This window comes from Schistocerca cancellata, chromosome 8 (assembly GCF_023864275.1).
Source record: "Schistocerca cancellata isolate TAMUIC-IGC-003103 chromosome 8, iqSchCanc2.1, whole genome shotgun sequence".
NCBI classification, from domain to species: Eukaryota; Metazoa; Arthropoda; class Insecta; order Orthoptera; family Acrididae; genus Schistocerca; species Schistocerca cancellata.
Genome location: NC_064633.1, coordinates 37284146 through 37311880, shown reverse-complemented (window position 1 = coordinate 37311880; position 27735 = coordinate 37284146). Strand labels below are relative to the sequence as shown.

The 27735-nt window shown below is 44.0% G+C and overlaps 1 protein-coding gene across 1 annotated transcript in view; it reads right to left on the bottom strand.

Moving 5' to 3' along the window:
• Window positions 1-27735, bottom strand: part of LOC126095023 (dipeptidase 1-like) — a 350057-nt gene that overhangs the window by 43183 nt on the left and 279139 nt on the right. The window contains exon 9 of the mRNA XM_049909685.1: window positions 2290-2374. Coding sequence (XP_049765642.1) covers window positions 2290-2374 — 85 coding nt within the window. The remainder of the gene's footprint in view (window positions 1-2289; window positions 2375-27735) is intronic.

Below are 27735 nucleotides of genomic sequence, written 5' to 3'. Positions count from 1 at the left end.
TGAGGCATGAAGGGATCACAAATTTAGCATTGGAGGGCAGCGTGGAGGGTAAAAATCGTAGAAGGAGGCCAAGAGATGAATACACTAAGCAGATTCAGAAGGATGTAGGTTGCAGTAAGTACTGGGAGATGAAGAAGCTTGCACAGGATAGAGTAGCATGGAGAGCTGCATCAAACCAGTCTCAGGACTGAAGACAACAACAACAACAACAACAACTATTTCAAAAGCGGAATGTCCCATACGTCCAACTGCAAGTACAGTTTCGCGTTCAAAGTCTGTTAACTTCCGTTGTGCGGTCATAATTACCTCGGAAACCTTTTCACATCAGCCACCCGAGTGCAAATGACTGCTCCGCCACTGCAGTGCCCTTTTACACCTTGTGTACGCAGTACTACCACCATCTATATACTGGTAGATACAATTGCTATCGCATGACTTTTGTCATCTCACTGTACTTTAGTTCCAAAGCACTGAAAGAAACAACACTTTCGTAAGCATACTGTAAAATAGGAGATCATCAAATCAAGATTGGCAAGTAATACGTTTTCGGTTACCCAGTGTAACTATCAGTTAAGAAATATGTGTTTGTCTATGTTCCACTTCTCCCCTAAACCAGTGGACCGATTTCAACCAAACTTGGTACACACGTCCCTTACTTTCAGTCAACAATCGCTGTTGGGGTAAGAACCACACACCTGTCATATTTCAGGAGAAACATGAAAACTGCCGTGTCAAAACTGCGCTACTAACTCTATCCGGAATAACTTCCACAAAAAGTGTTCACATATGGCGGTAAATGCATCTATAAAGTTATGTCACTGTACCACACATAGTTCTGGAGACTCTCCTGTGACACGAATTTCTCTCCTGTGACAACCTCTTCACCTCAGAGTAGCACTTACAACTGACATCCTCAATTATATGCTGAATGTAATCGATTCCCTGTCTTCCTCTACAGTTTTTTCCCTCTACAGCTCCATCTAGTACCATGGAAGTGATTCCCTGCTATCTTAACAGATGTCCTATCATCCTGTCCCATCTCCTTGTCAGTGTTTTTCAAGTGTTCCTTTCCTCTCCGATTCTGCGCAGAACCTCCTCATTCCTTATCTTATCAGTCCAATAATTTTCAACATTCGTCTATAGCACCACATCTCAAATGCTTCTATTCTCTTCTGTTCCGGTTTTTCCACAGACCATGTTTCACTACCATACAATGCTGTTTTTCCAGACGTACATTCTCAGAAGTGTCTTCCTCAAATTAAGGGCAAAGTTCGATACTAGTTGACTTCTCTTGGCCATGAATGCCCTATTTGCCAGCGCCCTTTTTGCCAGGGGTAGCTTGTTTCTGATGTCCTCCTTGCTCCGTCCGTCATTAGTTATTTTGCTACTTAGGTAGTAGAATTCCTTAACTTCATCTACTTTACGAGCATCAATCCTGATGTTAAGTTACTCGCTATTCTCATTTCTGCTACTTGTCATTACTTTCGTCTGTCTTCGATTTACTCTGAATCCCTATTCTGTACTCATTAGATTGTTCATTCCATTCAGCATATCATAATTCAGGAAATATGACGTCATAAAAACTGAGAAGCGTGAAAAAATGGCTCGTCACGCATGAAATTTTTATACATTCATTCTTTACTACTGAGATACTCTTGCAGTCGAGTTAACGTAAGGAACTCCCAGACACCTGGCACCGTTTTAGAGAGTTTTTAATTGCGAAGCGTAAACAGCTGCGGATGAAAATATTAGCCTTCTATAGAACTATGAAGAGGCGTTACCATAGAGACGTTTACAAAATAGCATTATAGACACACGAAACTACGTCGCCCAGCGCGCGGAAACTATTTTTCCTGATTTGCATACTGCACTTATAGTTGTACATTATGCCTATTTCTTTGTACGACTGCATCATAATTTCAAATGTGTTTTCAAGAATGCAGATAAATGAATTTTTTTTTCTATATTACATTAGAACGTAGTTCATTTTTAATTTTCGTTTCTAATTGAACATTGGTAAAATGAGTACCTGGCCAATGCCGAGTCCGTCAGAAGTTACTCTATAAAGCTGACTTTCGAACGTTAATAATAAAGTAATGACTTTACGAGAGACTATCAATATTATTTCGCCATTACAGTAAAGCTGGAGTAAAATTTATGCTGTGTGAGTTGAGTGTTCGACTTAAGTATACGTTCACTGTATTGCACTTCACTCAAGGCAAGTGACTTATACTTAGAAGGGTAAGTAAACAACTTGTCGACTAGACAGTGGCCAATTAACTGCCTTACCTGCAACATCCTGGAGCGATGCAGATTCGCTGCAGCTGACGAAATGTGGGTAGAAGGCAACCATCACGATTCCTCCGTTGACTGCCTGGAAACAGAGCACAACTGAAAAGACTTAAGTCATTGAATGTCGTAGTTAAAACTGTTACTAATGAGAAATTGTACCAAATTTTTTAAACTGTATCCATGACACGTCGGTGGATGGAGCGCCGGGCGAAATACACGTGAAGAAGGTCGTCAGACCTCATGCTAAAAGTGTTCTATGACAGTCCAAGTTACCCTGGTTATGAAATATTTTTGCAAGGTGGTATTCCATAAGCGTAACACGTTTAACGAAAGACACTTATACAGGGCGTTATAAAAAGGTACGGCCAAACTTTCAGGAAACATTACTCACACACAAATAAAGAAAAGATGTTATGTGGACATGTGTCCGGAAACGCTTAATTTCCATATTAGAGCTCATTTTAGTTTCGTCAGTATGTACTGTACTTCCTCGATTCACCGCCAGTTTGTCCAATTGAAGGAAGGTAATGTTGATTTCGGTGCTTGTGGTGACATGCGACTCATTGCTCTACAGTTTGGGCAGGCATTGTTGGTGACGTCTTGCTTGGGCACCATGTTCTTCCACCTACGCTCAATGGAGCACGTTATCAGGATTTCATACGGGATACTCTACCTGTGCTGCTAGAACATATGCCTTTACAAGTACGACACAACATGTGGTTCATGCACGATGGAGCTCCTGCACATTTCAGACGAAGTGTTCGTACGCTTCTCAACCACAGATTCGGTGACCGATGGATTGGTAGAGGCGGACCAATTCCATGGCCTCCACGCTCTCCTGACCTCAACCCTGTTGACTTTCATTTATGGGGGCATTTGAAATCTCTTGTCTACGCAACCCCAGTACCACATGTAGAGACTCTTCGTGCTCGTATTGTGGACGCCTGTGATGCAATACGCCATTATCCAGGGCTGCATCAGCGCATCAGGGATTCCATGCGACGGAGGATGGATGCATGTATCCTCGCTAACGGAGGACATTTTGTACATTTCCTGTAACAAAGTGTTCACGCTGGTACGTTCTGTTGCTGTGTGTTTCCATTCCATGATTAATGTGATTTGAAGAGAAGTAATAAAATGAACTCTAACATGGAAAGTAAGCGTTTCCGGACACATGTCCACATAACATATTTTCTTTCTTTGTGTGTGAGGAATGTTTCCTGAAAGTTTGGCCGTACCTTCTTGTAACACCCTGTATGTAGTATCAATGGCTTTCGGAACTAACTGGTTTCTTCCTACATTGACTATCTTCCGGTGATGGAGAAAAAGTCGTTTTATAGTATTAATATCCGATTTATCAAATGCACTTGCCTTAATATTGGCTGAAAGAGGTTAACATCAGTATTAATGTTATACACCCCTAACACACGTTTAGTTACCAGATGCACCAGTATTCCCGCTGGAAAGCCGGTATACACATTTCTCGTACAGGTCTTGCAAGAGGTGTATATGCACGTTTTCAGTGGGAGTAAAGATGTATCTAATTACCAAAAGTGTGTCACAGACGAATAAATATTGATGGCTGCCTACTTAAGCCAATATTAATACAATTATGTTTAGCAAATAAAGCTGTCCAGGCAAATACGTAACGCAACTTTTGGCAGGCAACTGGAGTGGCGACGATGTAACTTGTGTTGCCTATCATAATGTGCATGACGTATTCTTTGGGCCAATTTTATTTTGTCCACCATGTACATAAGAAAAGAACTATCACTTGTAACTGCTACTCGTATTAAATTAAGTAATATAAAATCCATCTCCATTAGTCCCACTCTTTGAATCCGTAATCTAATGTCTCTTGGGGATCTTTACAACTAGATTTGAGAAGACTATGACTCGCGATTGTCATGTATTGTCTAGGGTCCACTCGCGCCCAACTTTTATAACGCATTCAATACTACTGCTCCGCGGTTCGATACGGCAGAAGCACTACTACGTCTCCATTACTCTTTAACCAGTCGATGAGTTGAGTGTGTAGATTGGATTTTAACTTCACTACTTGTCTTTTGCGATCCAGCAAAGAAAGCTGTACGTACGAACATAAGAAGCTGTTCGGCAGAAGAGAAGCTGTAGATTAGGCCGTAGGGCGTACTGAATTGATTCTATCATATTCTGTGCCTTCGAATACTCTGGTTCAAATTTGTGTCCAGAATTAACTTTCAATCCCAATCAAACGCTCACAACAGTAAATTTTGCATTTACAAGCGAAAATAAGCTTCACAGAACGTGCGATCACGTCGATTCTAGTGGAAGATGAAAATCTGAGAGCCGCGCTAGAGTTTAATCAGAACATATGTGCATTATAATTCGTCTCTTGCACGATCTTTTAGTATATACACAGGAATTCAAAAGAGAGGTGTACGTCAACTAAAAGAATATGGCTGCTCAATCTAAACAGTCAATGAGCGCCATATGATGAAGCTAAATAACTGCAAATAAATGTAGTAATTAGCATTCAAAATGTGATTCACAGCGAAGCGTCAAAGAAATTGGTATAGACATGCGTATTCATATAGGGAGATACGTAAACAGGCAGAATACGGCGCTGCGGTCGGCAACGCCTATATACGACAAGTGTCTGGCGGAGTTGTTAGATCAGTTACTGCTGCTACAATGGCAGGTTATCAAGATTTAAGTGAGTCTAAATGTGGTGTTATAGTCGGCGCATGAGCGATTCGACACAGCATCTCCGAGGTAGCGGTGTAGTGGGGATTTTCCCGTACGACCATTTCACAAGTGTACCGTGCATATCACGAATCCGGTAAAACAGCAAATCTCCGATATTGTTGCGACCGGAAAAAGATCCTAGAAGAACGGGAACAATGACGACTGAAGAGAATCGATCAACGTGACAGAAGTGCAACCCTCCGAAAATTGTTGTAGATTTCAATGCCCGGCTATAAACAAATATGAGCGAGAGAACGATTCAACGGAACATCATCGATATGGGCTTTCGGAACCGAAGGCTCACTCATGTACCCTTGATGACTCCGCAACACAAAGCTTTACGCCTCTCCTGGGCCCGTCAACACCGACACTGGACTGTTGATGAGTGGAAACTTGTTGCCTGGTCGGATGAGTCTCATTTCGAATTGTATCGAGTGGATGGAAGTGTATGGGTATGAATCAATTTAACCCTGCATATCAGCAGGGGCTGTTCAAGCTGGTGGATAGCCTGTAATGGTGTGGGGCGTGTCCGGTTGGAGTGATATGTGACCTCTGATACGTCTAGATCACCTGCATCCATTCATGTCCATTGTGCATTCCGACAAAATTGGGCAATTCCAGCAGGACAATGCGACACCTCGCACCTCGAGAATTACGAGGTGCATTCAAGTTCTAAGGCCTCCGATTTTTTTTCTCCGGACTGGAAAGAGATAGAAACATGTGCAATGTTTTAAAATGAGGCCGCGTTCATTGTCAGTACGTCCCGGAGATGGCAGCATCGTACGGCAGATGGAATTTTATCGCCAGCGGCGAGAATGAGAACTGTTTTAAATACTTAAAATGGCGACGTTTTCCTTACTTGAACAGCGTGCAATCATTCGTTTTCTGAATTTGCGTGGTGTGAAACCAATTGAAATTCATCGACAGTTGAAGGAGACATGTGGTCATGGAGTTATGGATGTGTCGAAAGTGTGTTCGTGGGTGCGACAGTTTAATGAAGGCACAACATCGTGTGACAATAAACCGAAACAACCTCGGGCTCGCACAAGCCAGTCTGACGACATGATAGAGAAAGTGGAGAGAATTGTTTTGGGGGATCGCCGAATGACTGTTGAACAGATTGCCTCCAGAGTTGGCATTTCTGTGGGTTCTGTGCACACAATCCTGCATGACGACCTGAAAATGCGAAAAGTGTTATCCAGGTGCGTGCCACGAATGCTGACGGACGACCACATGGATGCCCGTGTGGTATGTTGCCAAGCAATGTTGAGGTGCAACGACAGCATGAATGGGACTTTCTTTTCGTCGGTTGTGACAATGGATGAGACGTGGATGCCATTTTTCAATCCAAAAACAAAGCGCCAGTCAGTTCAATGGAAGCACACAGATTAACCGCCACCAAAAAAATTTCGGGTAACCGCCAGTGCTGAAAAATGATGGTTTCCATGTTCTGGGACAGCGAGGGCGTAATCCTTACCCATTGCGTTCCGAAGGGCACTACGGTAACAGGTGCATCCTACGAAAATGTTTTGAAGAACAAATTCCTTCCTGCACTGCAACAAAAAGTCCGGGAAGGGCTGCGCGTGTGCTGTTTCACCAAGACAACGCACCCGCACATCGAACTAACGTTACGCAACAGTTTCTTCGTTATAACAACTTTGAAGTGATTCCTCATGCTCCCTACTCACCTGACCTGGCTCCTAGTGACTTTTGGCTTTTTCCAACGATGAAAGACACTCTCCGTGGCCGCACATTCACCAGCCGTGCTGCTATTGCCTCAGAGATTTTCCAGTGGTCAAAACAGACTCCTAAATAAGCCTTCGCCGCTGCCATGGAATCATGGCGTCAGCGTTGTGAAAAATGTGTACGTCTGCAGGGCGATTACGTCGAGAAGTAACGCCAGTTTCATCGATTTCAGGTGAGTAGTTAATTAGAAAAAAAATCGGAGGCCTTAGAACTTGAATGTACCTCGTACTACATAGAGGCTCCAGGAATACTCTTCCGAGTTTAAATAGTTCCACTGGCCACAAAACATCCGAGAAACGAACATTATTTAGCATATCTTGGATGCCTTGCAACGTGCTGTTCGGAAGAGATCACAGCCCCCTCGTATTCTTACGGATTTATGTTCAAATGTGTGTGAAATCTTATGGGACTTAACTGCTATGGTCATCAGTCCCTAAGCTTACACACTACGTAACCTAAATAATCCTAAGGAGAAACACACACACCCATGCCCGAGGGAGGACTCGAACTTCCGCCGGCACCAGCCTCAGTCTATGACACGGATTTATGGATAGCTTTTCAGGATTCTTTGTGTCAGTTTCCTCCAGCACTACTGTGGACGTTAGAGAAGTGCATGCCACATCTTTTGCGTCACTCCAGCGTACTCCTGGGGACGTACACGATTTTAGGGAGGTGTACCGGTTTCTTTGGCTATTCAGTGTATTAAAATATGGCATTACAGTACGTATGTGGCGCACTGCTATTAAAAGGATATAGGGTTGAATCCTGTCGACAACGCGTTGATTAGAGACAGTGTGGCGCTACTGTGCAGTCGTCAGTGTGAAGGATGTAGGCTGAAGTGAGTAGGGCGTGTTGTAAAGACGACGTCGCTTAGTCACCACAGAAAGGTATACACCTTATACCGGTGACCGGCACTGGCAGCTAATTTCATGCCTAGTGTTGCTGCAATGTTGCAGCAATGGTATTAACGTGCAGCTGTATGCGTTTGCAACACTTGCACGAGCCTATCGAAAAATGTGATCCAGGCCAATGAGTTCTAGATGAGCTGGCGCTTTCGCTCCCACACTGGGAAAAAAAACACTCTCAAAATCAGCTAGTATGCAGAGTCGTACCACAGCAGTCTTTAGCAGTTTTTGTTTGTTCATTGCGTGTTGATGCTCAGTGAAGTAGTCTATCTTCTATTACTCAATTGGGGATAAGAAAGGAAGAATAAAACAAAAATCACAGAACACGTAAATAAAAATGGATGGTAAGGTAAATCAAGATTCCCCTAACAGCATCAGGAAATAGCTTCTCTCTAATTTCAGTTTCACTAATCGACCTCAGGGATCCATACTTAAACAATGAGTAAAAATGGTCTTATTCATTTCAAATTACTCCTGTTACCCTGGACTGAATAGAAGATTGACTCTTTACGTCTGTTTAAAGCTTGCGGTCAGGTGCTTTGAGACGCAAACATAGTAGCCTATCGTAGCCATTCGGCCATATCCTGTATACACGTCTGCCCACATCGGATTTACTTTGTCAGTGACACAAACAGAATAACGCCTGACTCTTTGAGAACTTGGGTGGACCTCTCTGCGGCCGCTTTCGTTTGGTCTTTGCTGCTATTTGTTTAGTGTCGCCCTTTGACCGTGCATTGGGCTTTCTGCGGTCTTTGTGCGCGCCAGAGTTACCGCCGTCCCTGACTTTACTTTGTTGTTACTTTCCGCAAAACCTGAAGCAGCGTAACTTTTGCCGTAACACATGACATTTTCGAAATACACTTTCTGACTTCAAAAGTGAAGCACTCCGGAGTGGTGGTACGAAACGGAATGAAAATTTACGCGTTGTGAGGGCATGTGATATTATTTCAGTGATTACAACGTCCAGTAAAGTTTACAAAGAACTTGGCAGTATGAGTCCACGTATCAGTGTGATGTTACACACCTGCTGGCATGGATGCTGGCACTGATTCGCTTGGGGAAGATGTCAAGAAGCCGTTGTATCTTCTGAGAAGGGAAGCTGGCACACAACTGTTGTATTCTCGAAACTGGCACTGGGGCGGATATCACACCCCAATTGTTCCCACCCTTGTTCTGTAGGGGACAGATTTCGGGGTCTTGTTGGCAATGGACAAAAAAAAGAAGCACTCCGTCTTCAGGGCACAAGTGGCCCATCGGGACTATCCGACCGCCGTGTCATCCTCAGTTGAGGAGGACGATAGGAGGGGAGTGTGGTCAGCACACCGCTCTCCCGGTCGTTATGATGGTTTTCGTTGACCGTAGCCGCTACTATTCGGTGGAGTAGCTCCTCAATTGGCATCACGAGGTTGATGCACCCCGAAAAAGGCAAAAGTGCATGGCGGCTGGATGGTCACCCATCCAAGCAATGGCCACGCCCGACAGCGCTTATCTTCGGTGATCTCACTGGAAGCGGTGTATCCACTGCGGCAAGGCCGTTGCCGGCAATGGACAGGGATGTGCAAAATAGTTTTTTGAAAGTATTTATATTCAAAATGCAAATACTTGTTTTTTTTTTATTTCAAATGTAGATGCAAAATGGTTTTAAAAGGGGGAATTTAAATACAACGTGCAAAACACAGGTGTCCAAAATTAAAGCAACAAACGGAAATTTTGCAAGGTTGCGTTATTTTGCCACAAAACAATATGCACAGATGATAGTAAACTAGAAACAATGTAAAGAATACAGAACGTAAACAACTACAACATGCATAAAGGTAGACAAAAATATTCTTGGTTTTTTCCAGTTTAACGGATTTACGCACACATTCTGACGCATGGTTAATGTGCTCAGTAAGGGGTGAGCCCATCTCTGGCAGCAATGCAGGCGTAACAACGACGGGGCATGCTGTAAATCATGTCATCAATCTCATGTTGCAGCAATAACACCCATTCCTCCTGCAGAGCTGTTCGCAAGTCTTGGTTGGTGGATGCTGAACATGATGCTCTCATTCTCTATGGGATTCAAATCGGGAGAGCGAGAAGTCCGCTCTATGCGTGCAGTATCTTCTGTTACCAGGAAAACATCAACCATTCGTGCTCTATGAAGTCGAGCATTATCGTCCAGCAATACGAAGTCTGGGCCCACAGCACCTCGCAAAAACAGTACGAGAGGTCCCAAGGTCACGTCACGATACCTGATAGCAGTCAAACCTTGCCCATTCACCCGGAGAATTTCGTGAAGAGATGTTCGTGTGGTTAATCCCCGCCCACACCATTAGGGATCCTCCTCAATGCCGGCCTCTTTCCACAGTGTTTGGGTCTGGAAATCGAGTACCACGTTCCCTCCAGATGCGAATCCGTCGTGAATCACATTCCATACCATATCGGGACTCATCTGTGAAAAGAGCATTGGCCCACTGTTCGACCGTCCAGGTGGCGTATTGACGGCTCCACTCTAGACGTTACTCTCAGTGAAGTCGCGTCAGAGGAACAAATACAGCATGTCTCTGACAATAAAGGCCACTCTTCCGAAGCCGTCGGTACACCGTTCGCCTCGATACAGCACGTCCAGTGGATGCTGCGGGGTCAGATACCAGTTGCCCTGCAGTCCTAAGGCAGTACCGTCGTGCCTTTATAGCCAACTAACCGTCCTCTCTTTCTCACAGATGGTCGGCTCTGCCCTGATCTTCGGGATACAGTTTCGGTCTCTATAAACTGTGACCACTTCCGAGAAGCAACAGAACCATTCACAATAAGTTATTCTGCCACATCAGTCTGCGACTGTTCTGCTTCCAGGCTTCCTATGCCCCTCCGCCGCAGATAGTCAGATAGGCGTCTCCTCTGTGCCATACTGCATCATCTGTGACTGCGAACACAGCGATTGAGTATGTGGAACTACCCGGCAAACACTATCTTGTATGATACATGCCGAAATATTAAATGTCTTTTTCCACAGCTGTTTCACAGAGGAAGACTGCACTGTAGTTCCTTCTCTAGACTGTCGCACAGATGACAAAATGGTAGATATCGAAAAAGACGACAGAGGGATAGAGAAACAATTCGCTCAACAGAGGAAAGGCCGCTGGACCTGATGGAATACCAGTTCGATTTTACACAGAGTACGCGAAGGAACTTGCCCCCCTTCTTGCAGCGGTGTACCGTAGGTCTCTAGAAGAGCGTAGCGTTCCCAAAGATTGGAAAAGGGCACAGGTCATCACCGTTTTCAAGAAGGAACGTCGAACAGATGTGCAGAACTATAGACCTATATCTCTAACGTCTATCAGTTGTAGAATTGTGGAACACGTATTATGTTCGAGTATAATGAACTTTCTGGAGACTAGAAATCTACTCTGTAGGAATCAGCATGGGTTTCGGAAAGACGATCGTGTGAAACCCAGCTCGCGCTATTCGTACACGAGGCTCAGAGAGCCATAGACACGGGTTCCCAGGTAGATGCCGTGTTTCTTGACTTCCGCAAGGCGTTCGATACAGTTCCCCACAGTCGTTTAATGAACAAAGTAAGAGCATATGGACTATCAGACCAATTGTGTGATTGGATTGAGGAGTTCCTAGATAACAGGACGCAGCATGTCATTCTCATCATCATCATCATCTTGGACAGTTTCCAGCCACTGGCTGGGTCTGTCGGGAACACAAGCCTCTCCATCGTGTTCTGTCTTTCCACCATTCCCCCTCTTCCACCTTCGTCCAGCTCTCTCCTCTTCTCGTCACACATTCCTTCACTCCCTTCACCCATCTATCTCTTGGTCTTCCTCTGGGCCTCTTCCCCTCCAGTTGCAGATCAAACATCCTCTTAGGAATTCTTCCCTCATCCATTCTCTTCATGTGTCCATACCACTGCAGTCTTGATTTTTCTATCCTGTCCTGTACTGGTTCCTCCTTTAGTCTTTCCCTCACATACTCATTTCGCAATCTGTCTCGTCTTGTTACACCCAACCTGCTCCTCTGGAACTTCATTTCGCTAGCCTGTATTCTACTTTTGTCGCTTTTGTGCATTACCCATGTCTCACTTCCGTATGCCAATATGGGGACAAAGTAGGTTCGGTACATAATTCCCTTGGATTTCTGTGGCACCTCCTTGCTCCAAATAAGCCCCCTAATGCATTTGTAGAACTGCCCTGCTTTTCTGCACCTTTCATTTATTTCCATTGCGTTTCCCCCCTTACTTTCAATCACGCTTCCCAGGTACTTGAAGTTCTCTACCACTTGTAGTTTTTCCCCTCCACAAGTTATATCCACATTTGGCCTATTCGTCTTCCTTGTTGTGACAATTATTTTACTTTTCTTTGCAGAGAAATGCATTCCATATTGTGCTGCCGTTGCCTCCCATGCATCTAACTGCTCTTGCACCTCCTTCTCGCAATTTCCCCATAACATCAGGTCATCGGCAAAAAGCACTGCTTTCATTTTATGATCTCCAATTGCATCTGACACTTGCTGTAGGATTTCATCCATAACAATAATAAACAATAAAGGCGAAAGTGCACTTCCCTGTCGCAGCCCATCTTCAAGAAAGGGGATAAAAGGAGATGTGAGAACTACAGAGGAATCACCCTGCTATGCCACTGTGGAAAAATCTATGAAAAGATCCTGGAGAAGAGAATAAGAAGCAGTATTGAAAGTAGACTGCAAGAGGAGCAGTATGGTTTCAGACCGGGAAGATCAACAACGGACCTCATATTTGCGGTAAGGCAACTGCAGGAAAGGCACTATGAGTACGGGAAGGACTTAATCATGGCCTTTTTAGATATTGAGAAGGCGTATGACAGTATCTGTAGGGACAAGCTCTGGGATGTGCTGAACGCAAAAGGGATAGATGAAGAGATAACACGAAAACTCAGAAAAATGTATGAGGGAAGTGAGAGTTGTGTGAAAGTGGGGAGGGAATGTACTGCATGGTTCAAGCTGGAAAATGGGCTGCGACAGGGAAGCATGTCATTCTCAATGGAGAGAAATCTTCCGAAGTAAGAGTGATTTCAGGTGTGCAGCAGGGGAGTGTCATAGGACCGTTGCTATTCACAATATACATAAATGACCTTTTGGATGACATCGGAAGTTCACTGAGGCTTTTTGCGGATGATCCTGTGGTGTATCGAGAGGTGGTAACAATGGAAAATTGTACTGGAATGCAGGAGGATCTGCAGCGAATTGACGCATGGTGCAGGGAATGGTAATTCAGTCTCAAGGCAGACAAGTGTAATGTGCTGCGAATACATAGAAAGAAAGATCCTTTATCATTTAGCTACAGTATATCAGGTCAGCAACTGGAAGCAGTTAATTTCGTAAATTATCTGGGAGTACGCATTAGGAGTGATTTAAAATGGAATGATCATATAAAGTTGATCGTCGGTAAAGCAGATGCCAGACAGATTCATTGGAAGAATCCTAAGGAAATCCAATCCGAAAACAAAGGAAGTAGGTTACAGTACGCTTGCTCGCCCATTGCTTGAATACTGCTCAGCAGTCTGGGATCCGTACCCCATAGGGTTGATAAAGAGATAGAGAAGATCCAACGGAGAGCAGCGCGCTTCGTTACAGGATCATTTAGTAATCGCGAAAGTTTTATGGAGATGATAGATAAACTCCAGTGGAAGACTCTGCAGGAGAGACGCTCAGTAGCTCGGTACGGGCTTTTGTTGAAGTTTCGAGAACATACCTTCACCGAGGAGTCAAGCGGTATATAGCTCCCTCGTATATCTCGCGAAGAGACCATGAGGATAAAATCAGAGAGATTAGAGCCCACACAGAGGTATACCGACAATCCTTCTTTCCACGAACAATGCGAGACTGGAATAGAAGAGAGAACCGATAGGGGTACTCAAGGTACCCTCCGCCACACACCGTCAGGTGGCTTGCAAAGTATGGATGTAGATGTAGATGTAGATCACGTCGACTATGGCGTGGTTGTCCGATGATCGGAATGTCATGTTCCGTGCAGAACAGGATCGTACGGACATGTGTTGACAGTTTGTAAGATTATATCGTGAATTAGACAGAGAACGGAAAATAGCGGTTTCTTGTTTTAATTTTTGACACCAGTGTACGTATTTTCAAAATGCCTCTACTCAAATGAAATACCTCTAACTAGAGGACATTTTACACGACATTTATTTCACTGATTTTAACACCAACGATTATTCAAATATATTTGTTTCCAGATATATTGTAGTGACCCCGGCTACAGAAGAATCAAAGTACTCGACGAACTTATAATAAGAGTCATCGTTTCCTTCCTTTATCAGAATGTTTCAAGTTCTTCCCACCTTCTTCTTCTTCTACTTTCATCTTATGGACTTCTGAAATGAACTGTTCTTTGAGGTAATTTATGAAATCTCTCAAAACGCCTCTTAAGGCTTTCTTTAATAACTTATGTCGGCACACCACAATACAATCCATTTGAAAGTTGCTTAGCATTGTTTACAGTCAAATTATTTCTGGCAGAAGACGTCCACAGTAAATATCTTCGTCCCCGTCTACTGATTCCGTCAGCAATAGCTTTTGAACAGCTTATGTATTCATTAACAAATTTTATTTCAGTTTCTTTAAAAGCCTCTAATCCGAGTTTCATTTAGACTCTCCTTTACTGGGAGTAGATCTTGAACATAATTATAATATACACTCCGTCATGTTGGACGTAGATAAGTAGGGAATTTTCCAGTGATTCTAAATAGTTTTCACAAGACTTAAAAGTCCATAAACGCAGTCTCCAAAGTGCATGAAATTTTGACATGGCTGCATCATAAAATTATTTGTACGAATTAAGTTGAGATCTGACCGCATCTACACTTCTTTATGCTAAAATGTAATATATGTATGGTGCGCCTCTCATGATTAGGGAGTTGCGAATCTTCGGAATTTTCAAACATATCCGGAAATTCTCTTAGGCTTGACGCATCACCAACATTACCATGCTCAACTTCAATATTCTGAAAATGAGCTGAGTCTCTTTCACTTGTTCCTGTATCCGAATTTTCTCCAAGTATTTAAAAAACTTTGACCACATTTGATCCAATGACGGTAATAGTTTGCACGTTTGCACGGTTTTTGTCAGCTTTAAATCAGATTCGTAACAGGAGTCGACAATCTGTACAGTTACACTTTTTCGTAACTGCGTGTTCCGTCAAACCTCCTGCAAACTCTTTCGTTCAGGTGTTTCACATTCAACCCAATGAGCCGTCACTCCCAGAGATGATGACCGAATATCGGGAATGGAACATACGAAATCAACCTTTTTCAGAGCTCCTTTTGCATTCTCTACATTTCTACAATTTTTTATCGCATGTTTTCCGGCGTATAATTTTTGTTGGGACAGAAAATCCTCTTTAACTTCAATAAGAGCCTTAAAGGAGTCATTTTGTGCCATTGGTGTACGTAATACGGTATCACATCAACTTTTATTGCTAATTTCATCGGAAGAAACCTTAACAGGAACTAGGGAACAGTCCAATATACAGTGGTCTCAAAAGTGTTTTGTAGTGTCGCTACCTAGTTTCAAGTAAAACTTGAAGGAATTTGTAAGAAAGTCGCCATAGAAGATCAGGAAACAAGGAGCCACTACGGTCAAAGTGTCTGCGCTTACAATGTAGTGTTGGATAAACATCGTTAGAACAAAAATAGTGTCCTAATTATAGATGATCGATAAAACCTCTGATATTGCTCTTACTGAAGAAACGAAAACGCTGTTTTTTACTCCATCGACGTAGATAGTTCTTACAAAGCTATATTCGTCACTGTTACAGTGACTGAACTAATTTAATGTTGCCTGAGAGTAAACTCGTAATCTCACAAAAATGCGAGATTGAACTCGCTTGCTTCCTCCTTCCTTCAGTTAGTTTTGAGATCACTATGAATTACCAGATGATTTTGGTACGTTTTTATGTTAAAAAAAGCAATAATAGTAATGTACTCAAGTCTTACTACCTTTTCTAATAATTTTCAAGTATTCACTTGACAGGTATACCTATGGAGCATATAGGACCATCTACATCCGTCTTGGAACTATTTTTGTATAAAAAATTGGTTCATTAAATGAAGGAGAACTACAAAGTTTGAAATAAAAGAAACTGAGACAATCATTTTTCACTTTAAAAATACAAAATACGTATATTTTACGCATTTCAAACAAAATAGAAAACACTTTTTGGAAAAAGTATATCAAATTCAAAATACACTCCTGGAAATGGAAAAAAGAACACATTGACACCGGTGTGTCAGACCCACCATACTTGCTCCGGACACTGCGAGAGGGCTGTACAAGCAATGATCACACGCACGGCACAGCGGACACACCAGGAACCGCGGTGTTGGCCGTCGAATGGCGCTAGCTGCGCAGCATTTGTGCACCGCCGCCGTCAGTGTCAGCCAGTTTGCCGTGGCATACGGAGCTCCATCGCAGTCTTTAACACTGGTAGCATGCCGCGACAGCGTGGACGTGAACCGTATGTGCAGTTGACGGACTTTGAGCGAGGGCGTATAGTGGGCATGCGGGAGGCCGGGTGGACGTACCGCCGAATTGCTCAACACGTGGGGCGTGAGGTCTCCACAGTACATCGATGTTGTCGCCAGTGGTCGGCGGAAGGTGCACGTGCCCGTCGACCTGGGACCGGACCGCAGCGACGCACGGATGCACGCCAAGACCGTAGGATCCTACGCAGTGCCGTAGGGGACCGCACCGCCACTTCCCAGCAAATTAGGGACACTGTTGCTCCTGGGGTATCTGCGAGGACCATTCGCAACCGTCTCCATGAAGCTGGGCTACGGTCCCGCACACCGTTAGGCCGTCTTCCGCTCACGCCCCAACATCGTGCAGCCCGCCTCCAGTGGTGTCGCGACAGGCGTGAATGGAGGGACGAATGGAGACGTGTCGTCTTCAGCGATGAGAGTCGCTTCTGCCTTGGTGCCAATGATGGTCGTATGCGTGTTTGGCGCCGTGCAGGTGAGCGCCACAATCAGGACTGCATACGACCGAGGCACACAGGGCCAACACCCGGCATCATGGTGTGAGGAGCGATCTCCTACACTGGCCGTACACCACTGGTGATCGTCGAGGGGACACTGAATAGTGCACGGTACATCCAAACCGTCATCGAACCCATCGTTCTACCATTCCTAGACCGGCAAGGGAACTTGCTGTTCCAACAGGACAATGCACGTCCGCATGTATCCCGTGCCACCCAACGTGCTCTAGAAAGTGTAAGTCAACTACCCTGGCCAGCAAGATCTCCGGATCTGTCCCCCATTGAGCATGTTTGGGACTGGATGAAGCGTCGTCTCACGCGGTCTGCACGTCCAGCACGAACGCTGGTCCAACTGAGGCGCCAGGTGGAAATGGCATGGCAAGCCGTTCCACAGGACTACATCCAGCATCTCTACGATCGTCTCCATGGGAGAATAGCAGCCTGCATTGCTGCGAAAGGTGGATATACACTGTACTAGTGCCGACATTGTGCATGCTCTGTTGCCTGTGTCTCTGTGCCTGTGGTTCTGTCAGTGTGATCATGTGATGTATCTGACCCCAGGAATGTGTCAATAAAGTTTCCCCTTCCTGGGACAATGAATTCACGGTGTTCTTATTTCAATTTCCAGGAGTGTAAAAAATAGGTATCTTGCATTTTGTATTTGCATTTCAAATACATGTACTTCGGATAATCCACATGTTTGGCAGTGTGAGTACCTCAACACCACGCAGGCAGTTCATAGAGACACGTGCCATGTTTGCACGAGCATTTCGTGCACAGAAAACGGCACCACACGGTACTGTCGCGTAAGAGGTGACAAATGACGTACGGCTGAGTTCCCTCAGTCACTGCCAGCCGTTGTCTGAAACCATATCCCCACACCATGACGCCAGCACTAAGACCGTTGTGCCTTATGGCTCTTAGCACTGTGGGACTTAACGTCTATGGTCATCAGTCCCCTAGAACTTAGAACTACTTAAACCTAACTAACCTAAGGACAGCACACAACACCCAATCATCACGAGGCAGAGAAAATCGCTGACCCCGCCGGGAATCGAACCCGGGAACCCGGGCGCGGGAAGCGAGAACGCTACCGCACGACCACGAGCTGCGGACACCGCTGTGCCCCTCCATAACAGTGCCTGAATGGCTCCTGTCTGCAGGTTGGCCGTAGATGGTCATCCGCGGTAGTGGAGAAACGCTATTCATCGCTGGACACTGTGCGATTGCTGTCATCAGCAGTCCATGCTACCTAGCTACGGCAGCAATCAAAACCCAGCAGTTCTCATTGTGGTAGTAACGGCATACTAGGCATGCGCTGATAATTCTCTAGTCTGGCTGCTTTTAGTTTCTGGCCATTGGTCCTGGACGACAAAGAATTTTGCAGGGTGTCCATTAATTGTTCTCGGATGGCAAGCGCAGCTGTGAAGCGGTTAGGGCGCGCTTGGTGCACACATCCTCCCTTGTGGTGGTCACACATGGTCGACCAGACCTTGAAGACGAATGCGTCTGACCTCGCGTTCCCGCACATTTCTAGACCAAGCCACTGCCCCATAAACCTGGATATTGCACGACTCGACCAGCCGGCCGGATGGAGGAGACCCGCAATGACGCCCCATTCAAAGTCTTTCAAGTTCTGATAATTGTGCCTCATACTAACACAAAGCACGTCAATCACAGTGATCATTCAATATATGACGCTTTCCATGCCTCTTATACAGGGTGTTACAAAAAGGTACGGCCAAACTTTCAGGAAACATTCCTCACACACAAAGAAAGAAAATATGTTAAGTGGACATGTGTCCGGAAACGCTTACTTTCCATGTTAGAGCTCATTTTATTACTTCTCTTCAAATCACAGTAATCATGGAATGGAAACACACAGCAACAGAACGTACCAGCGTGGCTTCAAACACTTAGGAAATGTTCAAAATGTCCTCCGTTAGCGAGGATACATGCATCCACACTCCGTCGCACGGAATCCCTGATGCGCCGATGCAGCCCTGGAGATTGGCGTATTGTATCACAGCCGTCCACAATACGAGCACGAAGAGTCTCTACATTTGGTACTGGGGTTGCGTAGACAAGAGCTTTCAAATGCCAACATAAATGAAAGTCAAGAGCGTTGAGGTCAGGAGAGCGTGGAGGCCACGGAATTGGTCCGCCTCTATCAATCCATCGGTCACCGAATCTGTTGTTGAGAAGCGTATGAACACTTCGACTGAAATGTGCAGGAGCTCCATCGTGCATGAACCACATGTTGTGTCGTACTTGTAAAGGCACATGTTCTAGCAGCACAGGTAGATTATCCCGTATGAAATCATGGCGGTGAATCGAGGAAGTACAGTACATACTGAAGAAACTAAAATGAGCTCTAACATGGAAATTAAGCGTTTCCGGACACATGTACACATAACATCTTTTCTTTATTTGTGTGTGAGGAATGTTTCCTGAAAGTTTGGCAGTAGCTTTTTGTAACACCCTCTATACCATACAAGGCCCAGTGACGACAACAGACCAGAACAACACTAATACACTCTGGTGGCCGTTCTACGTACCACAGAGAATTGCAGCTCTAATCATTTACGTTTCCGCCGACAGTGTGTCAGTGTACAAAGTCACATTGACACCCGATCATGTCCTGTGGATGCTTCATCTTTTATATTCAGGCAACGTCATATAGCAGTGAAAGGCACATTTCAGAAGAAAAATGTAATCGTTTTGTGTTTACGGGTGTACTTAAGTAAATGAGCGTCGAATAATCTGCCATCTTATGCACATAACTGTAGTTTCACCAATGAGCGACAAGATGGTTCCAACTAACCGCTCGTGATAATATTTTTCACTCACTTCCCACAAATTTTTCCCTGCTCACCATGAAAACTCAAACTATTATATTTGACATGCTTTTACTATCCTGAATGAGCAGACAGGACTACATAGTAGTCGCCCCCTTAAATGAACACACCAGTCGTAGTGGAGCATTGAGGATGACGTAGAAATGGTAACGTGACAACTACAGACGTGGAGGCGTGTGTGTACCAGTCTGTTTGTGGAAACAGTGAACTTGACCCCCACAGTGGATTGTTGTTGTTGAGGTCTTCAGTCCAGAGACTGGTTTGATGCCGCTCTCGATACTACTCTATCCTGTGCAAGCCTCTTCATCTTCGAGTAACTACTCTAACCTCCATCCTTCTCAATCTTATTAGCGTGTTCATCTCCGTCTACGACTTTTGACCTCCACGCTGCCCTCCAGTACTAAATTGGTGAACCCTTGAGGCCTCAGAACGTGTCCTACCAACCGACCCCTTCTTCTAGTCGTGTCACAAATTTCTCTTCTACTCAATTCTATTCAATACCTCCTCATTAGTTATGCGGGCTACCCATCGAATCTTCAGCATTCTTCTGTAGCACCACATTTCGGAAGTTTCTATTCTCTTCTTGTTCAATCTATATATCGTCCATGTTTCACTTCCATACATTGCTGCACTCCATACAAATGCTTCCAGAAGGGACTTGCTGACATATCTATACTTGGTATTAACAAATTTCTCTTCTTCAGAAACGCTTTCCTTGCCAAAGCCATTTTATATCGTCTCTACTTCGACCATCATCAGTTAGTTTGCTCCCCAGATAGCAAAACTCGTCTACTACTTTAAGTGTCTTATTCCCTAATCTAATTGCCTCAGCATCACCTGATTTAATTCGACTACATTCCATTATTCTCGCTTTGCTGTTGTTTATGTTCATCCTATATCCTCGTTTCAAGACACTGTCCATTCCGTTCAACCGCTCTTCCATGTGCTTTGCTGTCTGGGACAGAATTACAGTGTCGTCAGCAGACATGAAATTTTTTATTTCTTCTCCATTGATTTTAATTCCTACTCCCAATTATTCTTTTTTCTCATTTACTGCTTGCTCAGGATTAAGACCTCAAATTTGTTGGTGTATTAATACAGAATGTACAACGTTACTACAAGAAATGGATTACCATTCACACCTCTGCAACACAATGAAATAGCGTTAGTCGTCAGATCTAAAGGCTCTAATAAAAATGAATGGCTTCATATGCATGTGGCATACCCGAAAAAACCAGTGGCCTCACTTCCTAGCCGAATTGAGGTCGATAACAAGGCTGGAGATGGTGTTAGAATATGTGTGCTTTCATGAATTTTGCTGGCTGGTTATGTACTGGCTTTCACGGTACCAGCTCCTTTAAGACTTTAGCAACTCGTTTCATTTCCAAAGTGTGCCACAGTTCGGTTCATTATATTTCAACAGATGCCCTGTTGCACGTCAACTGGTAACTCTAGAATAGTTGTAAAATGTAAACTTCCGGGATATTATGTCGGGGTTGAATGCATTTCACATTTAAACCCAACGTTTCGTCCCCATCTGCGGAAGACATTATCAAGGGGGATCGTAGCTTCTTTGAGTGTCCGTTTCACGCCCTGGCTCGTCACTGCCTGCAGAAAAATTCCGTTAACGCGTGCTTCCACGCAGTGGCGTAAGGTTAAATGTTTTGCATACCCGAGCGCAGTTGGCAGTTGTCGATGGTTCAAATGGTTCAAATGGCTCTGAGCACTATGCAACTTAACTTCTGAGGACATCAGTCGCCTCGAACGTAGAACTAATCAAACCTAACTAACCTAAGGACATCACACACATTCACGCCCGAGGCAGGATTCGAACCTGCGATCGTAGCGGTCGCTCGGCTCCAGACTGTAGCGCCTAGAACCGCATGGCCACTCCGGCCGGCGCAGTTGTCGACTGTGGAGGAAGACTGGTAGGGATATTCAGCACCGGAATCAGATGTCATTCAATTTTACGTCCTTCTCCTTCCTACTGAAATTGCTGGAGTGTTTTAGAGTTTTATGGCCTTAAAATTAAAGCAATTACAGCCCTCGCTCGCAAAAATTAAGTCTTTTGACCTGGTTTCGGCACTTCTATGCGTGCCTTCATCAGAAACAAAATATTCAAACTGGCATGTCACGTATAAAATAAATATCAATCGATAAAGCTTTAGCCACAGAATTTCTTTAAAATATAATACATGGAAGGCAAGCCACTGTGGGCCGCTCTCACAAGTCAAGGCACAGGTAGCAACAGACTTCTGTGAGCAGCCCACAGTGGCTTGCCTTCAATGTATTATTTTTTAAAGAAATTTTGTGGCTAAACTTTATCGCTTGACATTCCAGTTTGAATATTTTATTTCTGATGAAGGCACTCATAGAAGTGCCGAAACCAAGTCAAAAGACAACGTCGCGTACTGAGTTATGTCAGTGAGGCGGCGCACCATCTTGCCCCCAAATAAAGATGTGTTGCTCAGCTTCTTCCCATTGAGGCACGGGCCACAGCAGTAGCACATCAAGATAAAAAACATCAGTTACAGTTGACTCACCGCAAAAGAAAGGCCCATAAGGTTTCGGCGGGGATATTTTCTATGGGCTAAAGGTGAAAGACTCGCACTCGTTCAACACGTTTTTCAGTCAGTCTTTTATCATTCCATACTCTTCCCATTGCGCACAGGTATACAAACAAAACTGTTTTAGTTGCTCTTTCATTTGGTGTATTATTTACAGTTGTAAGTTGAACGTAATAAATGCTACAACGCCTTAAAACCGATATGTTCATTTTGAATAACCCCGTATATACAGACAAAAGAGATATTTAGATCTGATTTGGTGCATAAGAAGTCACGTAAATTTTATTGAACAAGGTTACTTAACAACAGAGCAAGCTTCTTCTATGGCTTGACAAAGGCAATTATTTCCTGAATAAAGATAAACAGTATCGAAAAGAAAGCCTCGTATCGAGAAGTAAAATATAATAATATTATTAAGGAAAACAAGTCTTAATGTAATGGAAACTGTCAGTTCTCGATTAGGTCTATGGCTGAAGGTCATTGGAACAGAAAAATATCATTTACTACTACTTACACAGTGTACTACGCTAGCCAAAGCTCAAGTCCCGACGGGACAGCCCAGAAGTTAAAGTTTTGTATGCTTAGACTCATTAAGAGTTAAAATCCGTGAAGGACAGTCAAGTTCCAGAGTTCCAGTGTAATGAAAGACAGTCAAGCCTGGGGTAGAAACAAAGGCAAAATATCTGACAAGTGAACTAACCGGTCACAGATTTACAAGACAGCATTGTTGCAGGCCGCTGTAAAGTGACGCCCTGACTGTGGCTGCGTTCAGCGCCTGGTCCGAGAACGTCACTCGAGGTGAACTCGCTCTGCTGACCTGAGGGCTAGCCTAAATACAGCCACGGGAGCCAGGATAGAGCTGGTTCTATCTCAGATCATATGGCCCATGTAGGGAAAAAGTCCGTGGGGCCAGCGAGCTCTGACGGTGCTTCGGTTGCCGGCTGGTGACCGTGCAGAACGTGGCGGACATTGTGTGTCTTCTGCAAGAAAGACGGCTGCCCACGTAGACACAATGAGGGTTGTAGTAGGCGTAGGCCCGCTATAGAGAAAAGAAGTTTTGGAAAAAATAACACACGCAAATAAATAGCAGCAGACAGTTTAGACATCTAATTCCAGATACTCGCGCTTGCACGATACCGCACTTACTGCAAGTTTTACTCAGTCTTGGCTGTCCTAAGCCAGTCTGACGGAGAACCTAGGCCACGTCCTACTTCTGTGAGCTCGGTCTGAGGGCCCGCCCAGCGGCTGTATCGAGCTGGCATCTTCCTCACACAAACGTGATTTCTAATCGAACCATTAGGAGTTCGCGAGATTTTGCTACAAGGGAAGCCACCTCCGCGTTTTGCAAATATTGGCTAACGATGTAAAATTCATAAAATAAAAATTTCCCGTTAGTAAGAGTCTCTATTTTTGAAACTTCTTATTACTTCAGATAGCTCACAGCTGCAATAATTCATAATTTAGAATTCGCTGTTTGCTGCTACACTTTCTTCATTCAAAATCTGCCTCCTCTCGGGGCGGGGGTGGGGTGGGGGTGCAGAAAAGAAGGAGACCAACACCTATTCTGTGACGGCTCCTTGACGTTTTTTTTTTCAGGGAAAATAAACTCATCCTTGCTGAAATGTAACTAGCACAGGCGATGCCATTTCTTTTTGTTTCGAAATAGAAGAGATAAAGGATGAATGTGTCGCACGATTTGGGTCAAATTATAGAGTTTGTGTATGGATCTCAAAAGAAGAACGGAAAATTAAATTGGGTAGAAATATGAAGAACTGACAGAAGACTAACGAGGAAGTAAGAGCAAGACTAAGGATTGATGCGGCGTTGACAAATTTGAAAGAAGATCGGTAAGCTGGTGTGTATAACTGTTGAGTGTGCCAGAATAATTAAAATTCCTGTCTCAGTTTGTTTTATTTAGCCGTCTCATTCAAGTTCATCTCCTCAGCACAATTTCGCCCTGTGTATGGGTGTACGAGGGGTAGATATAAAGTTTTAATTAGCGCTCTGACAACATGTATTTATGTAATTAAAGTTTTTTTTTTTTTTTTTTTTTTTTTTTTTTTTTTTTTTTTTTTTTTTTTTTTGCCGGTTCAAATATGCAGTCCTATCACACACTGAAATCCCCACACCAAATTAGCGTAAGACGCCGCTGGAGGGCCGGTACGAAGTGGCACAGCACATGGATACAGTGGAGTATCCCACGATAATACGTTTTTTGTATTTTTATGGGACCAACGATGCAGCAATTCATTCTGAGCCTGTGGAAGTGTACAGAAAGTATGGACCATAACATCATGAGGAGTGGTTAGGTTGCATAGGCACTTCCACTATGATCAAACAAGTCTGAGTGACAACGAACGGAGACGAATAATACGAAAATGGGACCTCTTTAAAACAAATTTTCTTCCAAACAATTCTTGCATTACTTACTAGCCTGTGAGCCATAACTAGTCGAAATGATAGTACACACATAATACTGAAAGACACACGGCACAGTTTGCAACTAATTTTTCTAGTCATCGTGAAAGCATCTCAGGAATTTTAAAAACTTTCAGCAGCAGGCAGTACAACAAGAAAAATAATTTATTTTCCAGCATACATGTCTCGTAATGATCACAACAGTAACATTATTTAATACTTGATCTATGAAGAGTTGTACATATGACTGTACTTCTTGTATAACCTCGCAATTTTAATAGGACGGATGTAGAATGAAAAAGAGTGTGGCAATATTTCTGGTACACTGTGTAACCAGAGTGTGTATGGGGTTGCTCATATTTAACAAACAGTATGCAAAACACTGTGATGAATGATTCAGATAATGTCGGAAACGCAAAAACTTTTAGTGACGTGGGAAAAAAAAAACAAAGGAAGTCCCTCAGGGTTTAATGTTGGGTCCACTCCTGTTCCTCATAAATGTGAGTGACCGTCCACTTAACATTCAACAAGCAAAACGAACTTTTTGCTGGTGATACTAGTATTATAATCAATCCCATTAGAGGGAAAGCAGCAGAAGAGTTGGTAAATAACACTTACCAAAGAATTATTAATTGTTCTCTGGCAAAGGACTCTCCCTAAATTTTGGAATAACACACTGTACTGATTTCTGTACAACAATCAGTGTCATATTAATAAATGGTGTAGCACATGAGCAGGAGTTAGTAAGTCATGTAGAATGCTCCAAATTTTTGGCTGTACATACTGATGGAAAATTGAAGTGGAAGAAGCATATTACTGAGCTTCTCAAACAATTTCAGTTATTTTTTCTGCTTGTATAATTGCTGATATCAAACTCCTAACATATTTTCCAAATTTACTTTCAATATTAAATTACGAAATAATTTTGTGGGGTAACTCATCACTTAGAGAGAATACGTGGATTGCACAAAAGCAAGCAGTAAGATTAAAACGTGGTATCCACTCACGGAGCTAGGCGTTTTAACTGCACCCTCTCAATACATGTATTCGCCCGTTAAGTCTGTCATAAATAATCCATCACAATACTGATGTCCACGCCTACAACACCAGAGGAGAAAATACCCTTATTAGTCATTGTTAAAACTGGCAATGGCACAGAAAGGAGTTCAACTTGCAGGAACAAAAATTTGTGAGCGTTTGCTCAATAAAATGTCTGACCGCAAGTTTTAAATCTAATTTCAAATCATTTCTCCTGAACAACTCCTTCTATTCCACTGACTAATTTCTACATCAAAACTAGAAGCCAGTAATGAAATTGTGGTTGTTAAGTAGAACTAAAAATAATGATATGTTTATTAATGTTAAAACTAATCATGTTTACATGACCTGTAAGCAGATTCTTTCCCCATCATTTCCGTATAATAATCGTTCAAACGATCTACTGAAAATGTAACTAACTAACTAAGCAGGAAAGAGTATAAGATATACTTTATCACAGAAACTAGACTCATGTTCAGAAAAAAACATTGAACGACTAGAGATAGTACGTTCATATTCACAGAACATGTACATCAGTATGTTCTGCAGAAACGATTAGCATTTGAATCACGTCGGCCCGCGGGTGCAAGGTCAACATCGATATCGACGTGCAACATTACCTACCGCTAAGCCGTTCCTGCGGCTCTCGCTGTCGCTATAAATCGAAGGTAACGGATCTGTGTGACTGGAAGACGCAGTCGTGCGGCTGAGGAAGGAGGTTCGCGACGGTGAGAGGCAGCTGACAGCAGAGCTCTAAGGCAGCAATTCAACAAGTCACGTGCGAGGGGAAGAAAACCCAAAAGAACAAAGTCCACCGCTAGCATGTTCGCCTGCCGGCAACAGGGAGTCATCGACAAAACACCATCACACACCCAGCAAGGAACAGGAGGCAAGGCTGTAACAAGCTAGTACTCCACCATCCTCGGGCCAAGAATAAGGCCCGTCGGTACAGCGTCAGCGTCAGCGACAGTGTGACTTGAGCAGACGTGCAAGAAGCGTCGCAGACGCATGCGCGAACCATACCATCAAATCAGTGAGTTTGAAAGAAGGCGTATTATTGGCATGAGAGAATGTGATGCATCCATCTGGGAAACTGCTGCTCGTGTGGGACGAAGTGTTTCGGCAGTGCGACGGGTGTGTGCAGAATGGTTCACAGAAGGCCTTAGAACAAGACGAGATGGGTCAGGTCACACCACCCATACCACCACTCGCGAAGGTCAACACCTCATCCGAGTGGCATTTCAGGACAGATCTGCGTCCTCCTCGGCTCTGTCGCAACAGTGGAACAGTGCGAAACATCGTGCACTATCTGGGGTAGAAGCCGTCGCCGTTCATTACGGCATATGTTACGTGCGCGTCGTCCCGTCCTCTGCCTACCTTTGACGAAAGTGCAGAAAGACGATGAACGGCAATGGCGTATGGAACGACATCGCTGGGGACAGGAATGACATCATATAGTGTTTTCGGACGAAGCCACTTTATGTTTGTTTGAAAATGATGGTCGCATTTTGGTTCACCGCAGACAGGAGAGCGGCATCATTGACACAGCGCCAAATCAAGACCTTATGGTGTGGAATGCTACTGGGTACAAGTATAGCTCACAATTGGTATGTGTTCAGGGCACTGTGACCACCGTGACGTACGTGAATGGCATCCAGCGACCCATAGCCATACCCTTTATACACAACGTCCCAGACGCCATTTTTCAGCAATACAATGCACCTGTTGCTATACGAACGTGTGACTTCTTGGTGTCACAGGATGTCAGCCTTCTCCTCCGGATCGCCAAGCGCCAGACTTGTCGCCAATCGAAAATGTGTGGGATATGGTGAAACGACAGGTGCAGCACTGTGACTCAGTGCCAACCACCACATTTGAATTTTGGAACCAGGTGAACATAACATGAATGGCTTTACCACAGGATGCCATTCGCGCCTTATACGCATCGATGATATCACGTGTGGAATAAGTTATCACGGTCCGTGGCTAACGCTGTGCCTACTAGGCAACATGACGCATGCCGAACTGAGGTGACTGCAATGCTAATCATTTCTACAGAACATACCAGTGCACGTGGCCTGTGAGTGTGAACGTCCTATATCCAATCCGTCGAGGTACCTCTGCAAGAAGAATGCAACAAAAACTAAGAAGAAAGAGAAATATGAAG